Below are 14,921 nucleotides of genomic sequence, written 5' to 3'. Positions count from 1 at the left end.
ATCTTAGGTTATTCAGGATATTAATTCTGTCAATTGGAAACATCAACTGCACAAATGCTGTCTGACCCACTGAGGGATGGAGTGGAAGAAAGCTTACAGGGGATTCTCCACAGCTTAAAGCAATGAAAGGAGAGCATCTGGAGAAACTCAGTGGAACAAGCTATATCTGTGGAGGGAAATGGACAGTGAATATTTTGGGTCAAGACCCTTCATTTTGACTGAAAGAGTAAGTTTAAGTTTAAGTTTAAGTTTATTGGCCAAGTATGCATATACAAGGAATGTGCCTTGGTGCTCTGCTCACAAATGACAACACAAACATACAGTTAACAATTAAGAATAAAGCATAACCACATCAAAACAATGATACATTACGTTCTAAACATGTGGGTGAAAATAAACCAGAGCAAAAAAGAGACTACAGACTTTGGTTATTGAGTAGAACTATCACTCATGGAAAAAAGCTGTTTTTATGTCTGGCTGTGGCTGCTTTGACAGTCCGGAGTCGCCTTCTAGAGGGAAGTGCTTCGAAGAGTTTGTGGCCAGGGTGAGAGGGGTCAGAGATGATCTTGCCCGCTCGCTTCCTTGCCCTTGCAGTGTACAGTTCGTCAATGGGGGGAAGGTTGCAGCCAACAACCTTCTCAGCTGTGCGAACGATCCGTTGCAGCCTCCGGATGTCGTGCTTGGTGGCTGAGCCAAACCAGACCATGATGGAGAAGGTGAGGACGGACTCAATGATAGCAGTAAATAATTGGACAATCATTGCCTGTGGCAGATTGTGTTTCTTCAGTTGCCGCAGGAAGTATATCCTCTGTTGGGCCTTTTTGACTGTGGAGTCGATGGTGGCCCCCATTTAAGGTCCCTGGAGATGATGTTCCAAGGAACTTAAATGACTCCACAGATGTGACTCTGGTGTTGTTGATGGTGAGTGGGGAGAGGGGAGGGGGATCTCTTCGAAAGTCTACAGTAGAGGGAAGTAACCAGTATAAAAAAAGTGGTGGGAGGGTTGGGGCAAGATCCGTCAAGTTGATACAGCGAGGACGGATTGTTCAGCAGGTTAGAGTCAGATAGAGGAGGGAAGGGTGGAGATGGCAACAGAGGCAGTGAGGTGATATGTGGAGGACAAATGGCTTCAGATTCTGCAATCTGACAGGAAAGGAAGGTGAAGAATAGAACTGAATGAAGGGTGGCAGAGTGATGGGTAATAGTTGATAGCAACAACAGGAGTGGAGGGGTAAAGGAATTTTAACAGGGATGTTAATTTTATATCTGACCTATTGTTGCAACGTATTTAACACAGATAAGGGGGAGCACATGGGGATTGGGAAAGTCACTATCCATGTTCGCCTGGATAGAATGAATGTGGAGAGGATTTTTCCACGAGTGGGAGCGGCCATAGCCGTAGAATAAAAGGATGTACCTTTTAGAAAGGAGATGAGGAAGAATTTCCTTAGTCAGAGGGTGGTGAATGTGTGGAATTCATTGCCACAGACGACTGTGGAGGCCAGGTCAATGGATATTTTTAAGCCAAAGATTGACAGATTCTTGATTAGGAAAGGTGTCGGGCTATGGGAAGAAGGCAGGAGAATGGGGTTGAGGGGGAAAGATAGGTAAACCATGATTGAATGGTAGAGTAGACTTGATGGGCTAAATGGCCTAATTCTGCTCCTAGAACTTATGAACGTGAGATGCAGCCCGACCCACTGAGTTACTCTAGCACATTGTGTCTTTTTGTGATTGGTAAATGTCTTGGTTTAAATGACTAGATCTGGTGAGCCAGTGATCGTACATATGGTGAAATGACCCATAAACCTATAGAGAGTACTTATAGTGAAGTCCCACAAGTGAAGGAAGACCCGTGAACGAGGTAAAACGGGTCACTGACATTTTTATGTTAAGGAAAGAGAAAGAACAGACCAATAATCCTCTAAGCTTAGTGGACAAACAAATGACATTAATCATTACATCACTGTAATCATTAAATAAAATGTTTATTAAATTCATATCTGTCTGCCTGATACAATTTCTAAATTATAATTTTGTCATGTGTTTCCAGTGTTTTCAAAGAGTTTCTGCTGCTTCTAATAAATAACACAGAAATGTAAAATAAACTAATCAATAATCTCCCCTTGAATCGAACAATATGTTACCCGGACATAAATTAATTACCCATACGAAATGGTCCAAATAAAATGTCTTCATCAAACCAATACATTTAACCATAATCTCAATTGCAATTAGAAACTAGAAATTCCCTGAATATGATTGGCCTGATCAGTGAAGATTAAGGATAAAGGCATCTTTCCAAAATATCATAACAAATGGGAGGAATCATCTTCTCTCTCCTTTCTCTCTTTTTTCATCCCTTCCTTGGCCTGGTGCATTCAAGCTCCACATCTTGAAACAATGCCTAAGAATTAGGCCTTGGTTCTACGGATATTGCAGACTCCAGAGCTTAATCTTAACTGTTTCAGGACGTATTGGGCTTTTTAGTGTCAAACTGCGGTATGATCCCAACTTCCTCCTCGGTTCCGGGATTTCCATCTCTCTCACCTTCCTTCAAGCTTTCTTCTGCCAACTGTGATAGGTATTTCTGTGATGAAAAGAAACTAACTTTATCAATGTGAATAAATTCTTGTTCAAAATTCTAGTCAAGAAGCACATCTGCGCCCTCCTTCCTCGCAACATGGACCCACTACAGTTCGCATACCGTCCGAACAGGTCCACGGATGATGCGGTCTCCCAGGTTCTACACACCGCTCTCTCTCATCTGGATAGCCAGGGGGGCTATGTGAGGATGCTGTTCATTGACTTTAGTTCAGCATTCAACACAATAGTCCCCAGCAGACTGGTTGAGAAACTGCTGGAACTGGGGCTTAGCACCCCTCTGTGTGCCTGGGTCCTGGACTTTCTCACTGCCAGGCCCCAAGTGGTCAGGATGGGGGAACACACATCTAGCTCCCTCACCCTGAACATAGGATCCCCCCAGGGCTGCTTCCTTAGCCCCCTACTTTACTCCCTGTACACACATGACTGTGGGGCCAGGTTCAGCTCAAACTCCATCATCAAGTTTGCTGATGACACTGTGGTGGTGGGCCGGATCTCCAACAACGATGAGAAGGCCTACCGGGAGGAGGTGGCTGATCTGGCACTCTGGTGTCAGGACAATAGCCTCCTCTTGAATGTCACTAAAACAAAGGAGCTGATTGTGGACTTCAGAAGGGCTAAACATCCAAGGACGTACACGCCACTGGAGATAAATGGGTCGATTGTGGATAGGGTGAGCAGTTTTAAATACTTGGGAGTCCGCATCGCAGAGGATCTGACGTGGGCAACGCACATTGCTGCACTGGTGGGTAAGGCTAAGCAGCGCCTTTACCACCTTAGACAACTGAGGAAATTCAGAGTGTCTCTGAAGATCCTTCATTGCTTCTACTCTGGGGCTGTAGAGAGCATCCTGTCCGGCAACATTACAGTCTGGTTTGGGAACAGCTCTGCCCAGGACAGGATGGCCCTGCAGAGAGTAGTGCGTTCGGCAGAACGCACCATGGGAACTACACTCATCCCCCTGCAGGACCTATACATCAGGAGGTGCAGATCCAGAGCAAGTAAGATCATGAGGGACCCCTGCCACCCCAGTAACGGACTGTTCCAGATGCTACGATCAGGCAAATGCCTCCGCTGTCACGCTGTGAAAACGGAGAGGATGAGATGGAGCTTCTTCCCACAGGCCATCAGGACTGTCAACTTTTATAACCCCAGAGACTAAATTTTTGTCGACACTAATAGTAACTTATTAACTTTATTTATATGCTGTAACTGTAATTCTTTCTGTGCACAACCCGCAGGCATTGCCACTTTCATTTCACTGCACATCGTGTATGTGTATGTGACAAATAAATTTGACTTGACTTGAAAAGACCCCCAAATGTTGAATAACCATTTTTTTTTATGATTGAACCTTTTCCAACTTTGGTGCAAATGACAAAAAATAGATTAAACAGGAATTCAAAGCATAATTCATTTAAAATGAGCTTTCAGGCATTTAAAATACTGTTATAGTCCTTCATTCAAAGATAACATTTAAATGTTTAAAAAAATATGTATTGCATTCCATCCTCTGATGATGTGATCTGAACATAAATTCAATCTATATTTGAACCTGCCAAACCAAGCACTGCAAAATGAAAAATGATATGCAGAACAAAGAAGGGTTAATTGGCTGGGTAAATGTAAAAATTGTCCCTAGTGGGTGTAGGATAGTGTTAATGCATGGGGATCGTTGGGCGGCACGGACTTGGTGGGCCGAAAAGGCCTGTTTCCGGCTGTATATATATGATATGATATGATATGATATGAAGAGCATTTTCACTTTGAAAAATATATTTTAAGGATTTCAGAAGAGAAACACTTGTATTTATACCACGAATGTTCATTGAACTGGAATATTAATTCTGATTTTATCCCTACAGCTGCTACCTGAACTTAGTATTTTAGAACTTACTACTTTTTATTAGATTTCCAGTGACTGCAGTATTTTGTATTAGAATTCCATTTATTAATGACTTTCTGATGTTCTGAAGAGTTTTACAATAATTGATATTATTCTATTAGATGTCCTCAAATCACTTTACAGTTTAGCAGTACCATATGGATGCCAATTATATAATAAAAATTATAGAATTATTTTGCATACATTGGGCACTTTGGAAAGTCTAATTTATGGGGAAAGTATACAGTTTAAGGCAGAACCCTTAACAGCATTTATTTACAGTGGGATCTTGGAGTCCAAGTCCATAGCTCCCTGAAAGTAGCAATGCAGGTATATAGAATGGGAAAGAGGGGATATGTTTATTGTTTAACAAAATTGTTTTAGTTTATTATTGTCACATGTTCGAAGGTACAGTGAAAAGCATTTGTTTATGTCCTTTCCACTCAAAAAAAGACTATACATGAATACAATCAAATGCAAATAAAGGATAAAGGGTTAATGCAAGATAAAGTCCAATAAAGTCCGATTAAAGATAGTGCAAAGGGCTGCAATGAGATAGGAGGTCAAGATTCGGTACTGGCTCGAAGGACCGAATGGCCTCCTCCTGCACCTATTTTCTAAGACTGCTCTCTAGCTGATGAGAGCCATTCAGGTGTGTAATAACAGCTGAGAAACTACCCTGAATCTAGAGGTATGTGTTTTCAAACTTCTGTACCACTTGCCTGATGGAAAAGGGGCAAAATGGGAGTGACCGGGGTGAGACTGGTCCTTGATTATGCTGGTGACCTTGCCAAGGTAGTGTGAAGTGTAGATGGAGTCCATGAAAGAGAGGTTGGTTTGTGTGATGGTCAGGGCTGTATCCACAACTCTCTGCAGTTTCTTGCAGTCTTAGATGGAGTTGTTCAAAAATCCAGGCCGTGATGCATCCTGATAAAATGCTATCTGTAGACGTTGGTGAGTGTTGTTGGAGACATGGCAAACTTCCAAAGGCTTTTAAGGAAATAGATGCGTTGGTGTGCTATCTTGGCATAGCTTCAATGTGGCTGGTCCAGGACAAATTGCTGGTGATATTTATTCCTAGGAACTTGAAGCTTTCGGCCATCTCTGCTTTGGCGCCATCAATGTCTACAAGGGTGTGTACTGCTTCACTTTATGAAGTCAATCACATATGCTTGCCTTCATCAGCCATGCCATTCCGTCAGTATAAGATCTGATTAGGCTGAATTTCGAGTATTATGCAAAGTTCTGGTCACCCCATTACAGAAAAGATGTGGAGAGTATGCAGAAGAGGTTTACCAGGATGCTGCCTGGATTAGAGGATATCAACTATCAGGTGAGGATTAACAAACTTGCGTTGTTTTTTCTGGAGTATTGGAGGCTGAAGGGAGACATGATGGACGTCTTTGAAACTATGTCACAGATAGGGTAGACACTCCAAACTTTTTTCTTAGTATGGAAATATCAAATAGTAAAGTGAAAGTTTGAGTGAGATGTGCAGGGAAAGTTTTTTTTGCACAGTGAGTGGCAGGTGACTGAAATGTACTGCCAGCGCCAGGGATGGTAGTGCAAGCAGAAGTGGGAGTGGTGTTTTGGAGGCCTTTGGAGAGGCACATGAATATACTGGGAATAGAGGAATGCGGATCATGTGTGTAATGTATTCATGCATATTCATGTACCATGTTAATGAGTGGGTGTTCCTTTAGCCGAGAACGCTGGGTAAATAAAGGCTGGCGCGATTCAGGCAACGAACGTGTGAGTGTACTTTATCTGTATGCCGTGCTGAACATAACAAAATTGGCGACGAGGATGGGATTGTGGAGGAGACAGTTTGTTTTGCATTGCTAGCATAGCTTTTGTACTGCTAAGTTTTAGGTGCTTTGCTACACCAGAACAGGCAGGAAATCTGAACTTGTGCAGAAAACTTTCCTCGTTCCTTTGTTTAAACTCGGAACTGAAGCCTTTCTATAATCGACGACATGAATTATCATGTGAGCAGGGATGCGTAAAGTGGGGTTACAGAGTGGTTGTACCAGAGTCATTAAGAAACAAGATTATGTACGAACTTCATGCCGAACATCCTGGCATAGTAAGCATGAAGTCAATTGCTAGAAGTTTTGTATATTGGCCTGGTATAGACAGTGACATTGAGTCACTGGTGAGCAAATGTAGCATGTGTCAAAATTGCCGCAGTAAACCACCAAAAACACCACTGCAACCCTGGTCATGGCCAAGTAGACTGTTTCAGAGAGTTCATGTAGACTTTTGTGAAAAGGGTAATGATAATTTTCTGGTACTAGTAGATAGTCATTCCAAATGGATTGAGGCTAAGCATATGGGGTCAAGCACTACTGCTGAGCGTACCATAGATGAGTTGAGATCGATTTTTGCATGTCATGGTTTACCAGAAGAACTTGTTTCTGATAACGGACCTCAGTTTCGTTCAGAACAGTTCAAAGAGTTCATGCAGCGTAACGGGGTAAAACACACACTTGCTCCTCCATACCATCCAACCTCCAATGGGGCGGCGGAAAGGTCTGTTAGAGTAGTCAAAGAGGCTCTCAAGAAACAGGTTTTGCAGGGTAGTTCAAAGCTCAGCATGAAACATCATTTGGCTAGTTTCTTGCTGAAGTACAGAACCACTCCACACACAACTACGGGTTATTCACCTGCAGAACTGTTGATGAAGAGAAGGCTAAGAATACGCCTAAGTCTAGTTCAACCCAATTTGGCCTCGAGAGTTGAGCAAAAACAGTTAAGTCAAAAACACCACTTTGACTTCCACAAAAAGGAGAGGAACTTCAAGCCAGATGAGCAAGTTCGTGTGCTAAGTCCTCCCAACAAGTCCAGTCGAGACAAATGGGATGTTGGGAAAATAGTGGAAGTGTGCGGAACAAAAAGATACTTAGTGGATGTTGGAGACAAGATCAAAAGGGTTCATGTGGATCAAATGATTCCAGCCAAAGATGAACCAAAAACTGAGCATGAATTCCTAATCCCTGAGTATTCATCTGAAAGTGAGTTAGAAAAGACTATTGTGGTTGATACACAAAATCCAGTTAGTACAGATAAAGGAACAGACTTTTCTAGTCAAGGTCAGTGTACTAAAATAGAGCCAAACAAGCCAACAGTTGAGTCTACACGTACATCTGTTACACCTGTTGCACCTGTTACTGTTGGACGATCAGGCAGGAACCGCAAACCAGTAATTAGGTTAAATTTGTAAGTTAGACAACTCACTCTACAAGTAAAACGAAAATGTGTGAATATGTAAAATAAATGTGTTATGTTTAGCATTTGAAATTTTGTGAATATGGTTAAAGGTATTGGTTTAAATCAAGTATCACAATACCAAAATTGTAACTGAGTACTTGGATTTAATACTTAAAAAAGGGAGAGCAGTGTAATGTATTCATGCATATTCATGTGCCATGTTAATGAGTGGGTGTTCCTTTAGCCGAGAACGCTGGGTAAATAAAGGCTGGCGCGATTCAGGCACGAACGTGTGAGTGTACTTTATCTGTATGCCGTGCTGAACATAACAATGTGCAAGCAAAATGAATTAGGTTAATTTGGCATCATGTTTGGCACTGACATCATAGGTCAAAGGGTCTGTTGTTGTGCTATACTGTTCTATGTTCTATGTAGGACAACAATACAACCTAAAAACTATGTAATCCCATTCATCCATCGAGGACAATGTTTTAAAACAAGTATAGGTAACCCGGTTAATAAAACATGAAACAAAGATAAAAAAAGGTGAATAAAATAAATATAATCAAAAGCATACTGTTTTACTCAGCAACATTAATATACATTAACGGTGCACACAAAGTACTGCAATTGGGAAACTAGGTCCACAATGTTGTGACCAGCAAATGAGAGATAGTTCCGGTTGTTGTGCTACTCAAGGGTTAACTGTAACCTCATGGAATGTTACTTATATATTTAGTTTTCACAATATGTCTCCATCAAGATTCAAAGAGTCAAACTTAACCAGCCCAACAGCTTCTTCAGAAGCATCTTCAAAAGGGTCTCGACCCGAGACATCACCTATTCCTTTTCTCAACAGATGCTGCCTAACCTGCTGAGTTACTCCAGCATTTTGTGTCTATCTTCGTTATAAACCAGCACCTGCAGTTCCTTGCTACGTAATATATTGTGGATTAAAACAAGAACTTGCAACCACCCATGATACTTCTGCTCTCCACCACAGCCAAATGCTGCAGCTTGACATCAGACGCCTTGGCCTGGCTAGTTGAGTTTTGTTTAGCAGCCGCTTACTTGGAAATACTGTATCAAGGAATCTAGGTCACAAATAAAAGTGATCTTTTGGACACAGGGAGAAAGCATTCAACAAATTTCCACTGTGTTTTAAATTGGTCAATTTTAATGGTCCGCTAATAATGTTGGAAGGATTGACCTAAGTCACCTTATCTTGTTGTGTTCTTATATTACTGAATCAAGAAAGAATAAATAGACTGGATCTTTTTTTTACTTCCTCAGAAAAGGCAGCAGAGGGGTGACTCAATGGAGGCCTTTAAAATGCTGGAAGGTTTTGATACATACAGAATGTTTCCATGTGTGGGGATGAGACCACGAATAAAAGGCAGTCGCCAAGAAATTCATCAGCGTTATCAAAAGAAACATCTCTTCCCAAGGAGCAATGAGAATCTGTGCCATGTTACGACAGAGAACGGTTAAAACAAATAGTATACATGCATTTAAGTAGAGGCTGGGGGAGCATTTGAAGGAGAAGGAAAGAGATGGTTATGTTGAAAGATTCAGATGATGAAAGAGGAGAGGAATCTTACGCAGAGCATTAGGAACTTGGGCTGAGCAGCCTGTTTCTGAGCTGCGTCTCCTGTTTAATCCTTTATTTTGTTCCTTCCGAGATTAAAATGACAACTTCTACAAAGTGCTGCATCCAGTTACACACTGTTGACCAGCAGAATCTAACCAGGGTGGCACAGTTAATCAGCAGGTGGTGCTGCTGTCTCACACTTCCAGCGACCCAGATCTTAACCGGACGTCTGGTTGCTGTCTGTATAGAGCGTGCACGGTTTCCCTAGGGAGCTCCGGGTTCCTCCCACATCCTAAAGGCATGCTGGTTTGCAAGATGTAATAAAAAGGAATTGCAAATGCTGGTTTATACTAAAGATAGACACAAAATGCTGGAGTAACTTAGCGGGACAGGCAGCATCTCTGGAGAAAATGGACAGGTAACATTTTGGGTCGGGACTCTTCTTCAAATGAAAGAAGGGTGCAGGATTGTAGGATGATTGGTGACTGCAAATTGCTTCTAATGAAAGAGGGTGGTTGGAAGATTGAGATGGTGTTGATAGGGATTTGAAAGTGTATTTTACATGGGAAATAAGTTGGAAAATTAGATTGAAGTGATTCCTCCAAGTATTGGCATGAACTTGATAGGCTGATTTATCTCCATTCATCCTATGAACAAATTCTATAAACACACTCACTGGGAGGGTCAAAGTAAGCCAACCTTCTAAATGTAAATTCTATCCACCTCTTTTAACTACATAGTTATATTTTAATATATATTGCATGACAAATTGTATGCAAGGAGAGGACATACTAAAGTCAGCAATCTTCCATCTGCTGGTGTGTTGATTTTGCACCCTGTGGATATCCTCATGAGGCTCAAGCCCTTAATTTGACCCTTTATTGCACCAATTGGTTTTGTACTTCCTATACTGGGCGTCACAATGGCGTAGTGGTAGAGTTGCTGCCTTACAGCACCAGAGATCCGAGTTTGAGACTGACGACGGAGTTTGTACGTTGTCCCCTTGACTGCGTGGGTTTTCTCTGGTTTCCACCCACGTCCCAAAGACATACTTGTAGCTTAATTGGCTTTGATAAAGATTGTAAATTGTCCCTTGTGTGTAGGAGAGTGCTAGGGTACGGATATCGTTGGTCGGTGTGAAATCTTTGGGTCGAAGTGCCTGTTTCTGCGTTGTTTAACTACTGGACATTTACCAAGTAACTCATCTTGATACTCTTCTCCGTAACATTTGGATTTGTCTCAGCCTTTCTGTGCTCCAACTATAGAATAAAAACATTCCAAACTTAACCAGTAATTAAATAAACCTTCCAATACTTTCAGGTTGTGCTGCTGGGTCATCTGATGTCTGGATGCACAAACTCGCTAGGGATTTCCAGTCCAACTAAAGTGCCACAGGCATTACGAAAGCAGCTAAAAATTCCTAATCTTTTTAAAGCACAGCTGAGTGCCAAACTCACAAATAGCAGAACATATTCTTAATTCAATTCACCTAATAAAGTTACAGCCTGCCGAACAACTGCTCATCAGCATAATTTCAGTGGATTGTGTTAACTTGTTTATCGTGGATGCATTTGCCCGCAATTACCACCTGTTTGGGGTCTTGAATGCTTTAACGGTTTGAAAATAAAATATCTGACGTACAATTCAAGTTTACTGGTTTCATAGTGGAACAAAATTCTTGCATGACCTGGTTAAAGCGACTTCCCTCCCTCCACCTTCACAATTGGCAACTTTGCTATCCTTGAGCTTCACAATTTGCAACTCTTTATTCTTTGAGGCTCACACCTGTCTTTTCAACTCTGGCTTTTGTATAACAATCTTGCCTGTGTTCGCCTATTACCAGCCGTGCTTTGTCCTGCCCAACCTCTCTCCCAGTTTTCTTTTCCGTTCCCCCTTGTAATCAGCCTGGAGAAGGGTCCTGACCCGAAACGTCACCTATCCATGTTCTCCAGTGATGCTGCCTGACCCGCTGAGTTACACCAGCACTTTGTGTCTTTCTTTGCTAAACCAGCATCTGCACTTCCTTGTTACTACAAACTGACTTGTTGTGAGACAGATGCAATTTTAAAAATCCCTATAAAAGGAGTAAAATCAATTTAGAGTTTCAAATTTTTGATGTTTGACTGTTGTGATGGTGTTGCGGTAGAGTTACCGTCTTACAGCGCCAGAGACCTGGGTTCGATCCTGACTACGGGTGCTGTCTGTACCGAGTTTGCATGTTCTCCCAGTGACCACGCGGGTTTCCTCCAACTGCTCCAGTTTCCTCCCACACTCCAAAGATGTCCAGGATTGTAGGTTAATTGGCTTCTGTTAAAATTGTAAATTGTCCACAGTGTGTAGGATAGTGCTAGTGTACGGGGATCGCTTGTCAGCACAGACTCAGTGGGCTGAATGCCCTGATTCCGTGCTGTATCTCTAAACTAAGCTAAACTAGACGGTGAGATTTAAAACCTTTTCCCACTTGAACAGATTTTTAAAAAAACATTTAAAATATAGAATTTAGTGAGATCATATGTAATCAAGTAGCAATATGTTTAACTCTGGACTGCAAAAAGGGCATAGGGCAGGGTCACATTTCATGTATGCAATTGGAGTGGGGTTTAGGGTGGATCTATTTATAGAAAATTTTAGTTCAAAATTGCCTTAAAACCAAGAAATCACATAGATAATATAAATCTGGGGAATGGATAAGGGAGCCTGGTAAGAGTGGCTTCTGGGCAAAGTACACACAGGCAGTGTTTATTTATAGATAAAAAGATGACAGTATGCTTGATTAATAAACATACGTGTCACCTTGCCGGAAAATTTAAATATTGATGTTTTGCTTTTTAGAGGCTCCATTTTGCCGTGGTGGCACACACCGTCACAATAAAAGCACTGCATGCGCTTAAATCTCCCCAGAAAAGCTAAGCTAATATTTTCAGCACTTGGAATTCTTTTCTAATTATTCATATCCCCAGTTCCACAAAGTGGACTTCTTGGTTTCTGAAATAAAGGCAACCGATTCCTGGGTCCATTTGCAATGTACCTTATCACAATCCTGCTTCCTGTTGGATTCCAAGTCTTCCCTCTGGTCCCAACATATTATGAAGCCTAGATTTGCAAGGTTGATATCAGCAGCATGTGCAGCTCTGTTCAAAGCAGTTGCTCACTATTTGCTAGGTCGGCATGTATGTCTAAAGGATTAACCTAACACAAGTAAATTGTTTGTTACTATCATCCAGTAAATGGTTTCCTGGTGAAAGATTTATTTGAGGGGTATAAGAAATAAATAGCTGGATTGGTGTTTATGTCTTTTGGACATTGCTTCCAAGCAGATAGATTTCAGCGGTCTATTCTGGCATTGCTTATTTCCTTGTTCTTATGATTGAAGGCTAATTCACCAAATCAAACAAATGCTGGCGAAAGAAACAAACGTTTACAACTTTCATCATGAACATTCCTCTCTCCGCTCTGGTCAGTCTGCAACTCAGAAGCCAAACAGATGTTTTCTGAATTTTCTCATATGTTCACTTTGTTTTTGTCATATTTATTCTTCATGTAGAACCACTTTTGCAATTACAATTGACTTCTACCTTCTATGTACTCACTGAAGCCTAATGTTACCAGGAAAATCCTCCCTTTATCATGTTTTTTTAATATAAATTATTTTAATGACACAGCATGGAAACCGGACTTTCTGCCCACTGAATTCATGCCAACCAACCATCAATCACCCGTTCACACAAGGCGTATGTTATCCCATTATCTCATTCACTCCCTGCACATTAGGGACAATTTTAGGAGGCGGGGAAATATAAAACGGGGAAGGCGGCTCAACCGTGGCTAACGAGGAACTCAAGGATAGTGTTAAATCCAAAGAAAAGGCATATAAATTGGCCAGAGGAAGCAGAAACCGGAGGACTGGGAGAAATTTAGAATTCAACATGGTTGGTGACGGCACGGTGGCGCAGCGGTAGTTGCTGCCTTACAGCGAATGCAGCGCCGGAGACCCGAGTTCAATCCTGACAATGGGTGCTTGTCTGCATGGAGTTTGTATATTCTCCCCGTGACCTGCGTGGGTTTTTTCCGAGATCTTCGGTTTCCTTCCACACTCCAAAGACGTACAGGTTTGTTTGGTTAATTGGCTTGGTGTTTGTGTAAATTGTCCTTAGTGTGTGTAGGATAGTGCTAATGTGCGGGGACCGCTGGTCGGTGCAGACTCGGTGGGCCGAAGGGCTTGTTTCTGGGCTATATCTGTAAACTAAACTAAACTAAAAAGTTTGCAAATTGGAAATGCAACTTTGAACTAAGTTCCCACATAGCAGAACACGCCTGCTGCCCTGCGATGGCCAGATATCCATTCTGCCAGTCTCCCAAATGCTCATTCGTAAGTACAGGCTGATCAAAAGGAAGGCATTCATAAGCTGGAAATGTTCTGTAAGCAATAGATGAGAGGCTGCAAAAGACACAAAGTGCTGGAGTAACTCAGCAGGCCAGGCAACATCCCTGGTGAACATGGGTCGTTAACATTTTGGGTCGGGACCTTTCTTCAGATTGATGCTTGAGAGTTCTTTACACAGCAGCTTACGCAGAGGAAAGCATAAAGTCATCAAAATCAGAAACAAACTAGGGAAATTTTAATTTACACACCAAACAGCTGAAAGCCCCCAATGAAGAGAGGCATAGAACCGCAAGATAATGTAGAAACAAAGAACTATAGATGCTGGTTAATACAGAGTTTATTTCTTCGGATTAAGTAAGAGCATAGTCTTTTGGAAAATGACACAAAGTGCTGGAGTAACTCAACAGGTCAGGCAACATCCCTGGAGAACATGGATGGGTGACGTTATCCATGTTCTCCAGGGATGCTGCTTAACCTGCTGAGTTTCTCCGGCACTTTGTGTTGTTTTCCGTAACACTATGCTCTTGCTTAATCCGAAGCAATAAACTCTTACATGAACTGAATGTGAACGTGAACATGAACTCTTAATATTTCTGTGAGACTTTGTGCTATTTTTATTACAGGCCATCTTCAACCAAAGGCGCAGTTGAGTAAAGCACTGAGCTGGAAGGGCTGCCACACCCTATGAAAACTCTACCAAATAAGCAAATATCTACAGGTGTCACAGTCACTCAGTTGGAACATTCTTGGCCCCAAGGTAGATTACCTGTTTAAATCACACTCGAGAGACTAGACAGAAATGGAAACTAATACCTCAGTATGCTATTTGAGGAAGTAGCAAGATGTTCATAACATTCAACATAAGGAAACCTCACATATATACACAATAAACCACTTTATACTCTCCAGTTAATTATCATATTTTATGATGAAAGTCACCGTCGTGCAACAAAAACAGAAAAATGCTGAAATATCATGCAGTGTCTGTGAAAAGAGAAACAGTTACTGATTCTTGTGAATGATATTTCGTCAGCATTGGGAACTTCATATTCCTCTATATGTCTCTCCCTTCCTCACCTCTTTCTCTGCAGCTTAAAACTTCCAAGTTTTGATAAAAGCCAACAATCTGAAACCTCCATTGTTTTTCACTCTTGACAAAAGATAAATGACCTGTTAAGCATTTTCACTTCACTTCACTTTCACTTCAGATTTCTAGTGTGTATTTAGAAGGGATTGCTGCATCTCAG

General features: G+C 41.6%; 1 protein-coding gene across 1 annotated transcript in view; it reads right to left on the bottom strand.

The window, feature by feature from the left end:
- Positions 1 to 2,131: 2,131 nt before the first annotated feature.
- Positions 2,132 to 14,921, bottom strand: part of rbm20 (RNA binding motif protein 20) — a 156,891-nt gene continuing 144,101 nt past the window's right edge. The window contains exon 14 of the mRNA XM_078412822.1: positions 2,132 to 2,590. Coding sequence (XP_078268948.1) covers positions 2,468 to 2,590 — 123 coding nt within the window. The 3' untranslated portion in view covers positions 2,132 to 2,467. The remainder of the gene's footprint in view (positions 2,591 to 14,921) is intronic.

The sequence above is a fragment of the Rhinoraja longicauda genome, chromosome 16 (assembly GCF_053455715.1).
Source record: "Rhinoraja longicauda isolate Sanriku21f chromosome 16, sRhiLon1.1, whole genome shotgun sequence".
In the NCBI taxonomy this organism is placed as follows: domain Eukaryota; kingdom Metazoa; phylum Chordata; class Chondrichthyes; order Rajiformes; family Arhynchobatidae; genus Rhinoraja; species Rhinoraja longicauda.
Note: the sequence above shows the minus strand (reverse complement) of the source record. Positions and strands in the feature narration are given on the sequence as shown.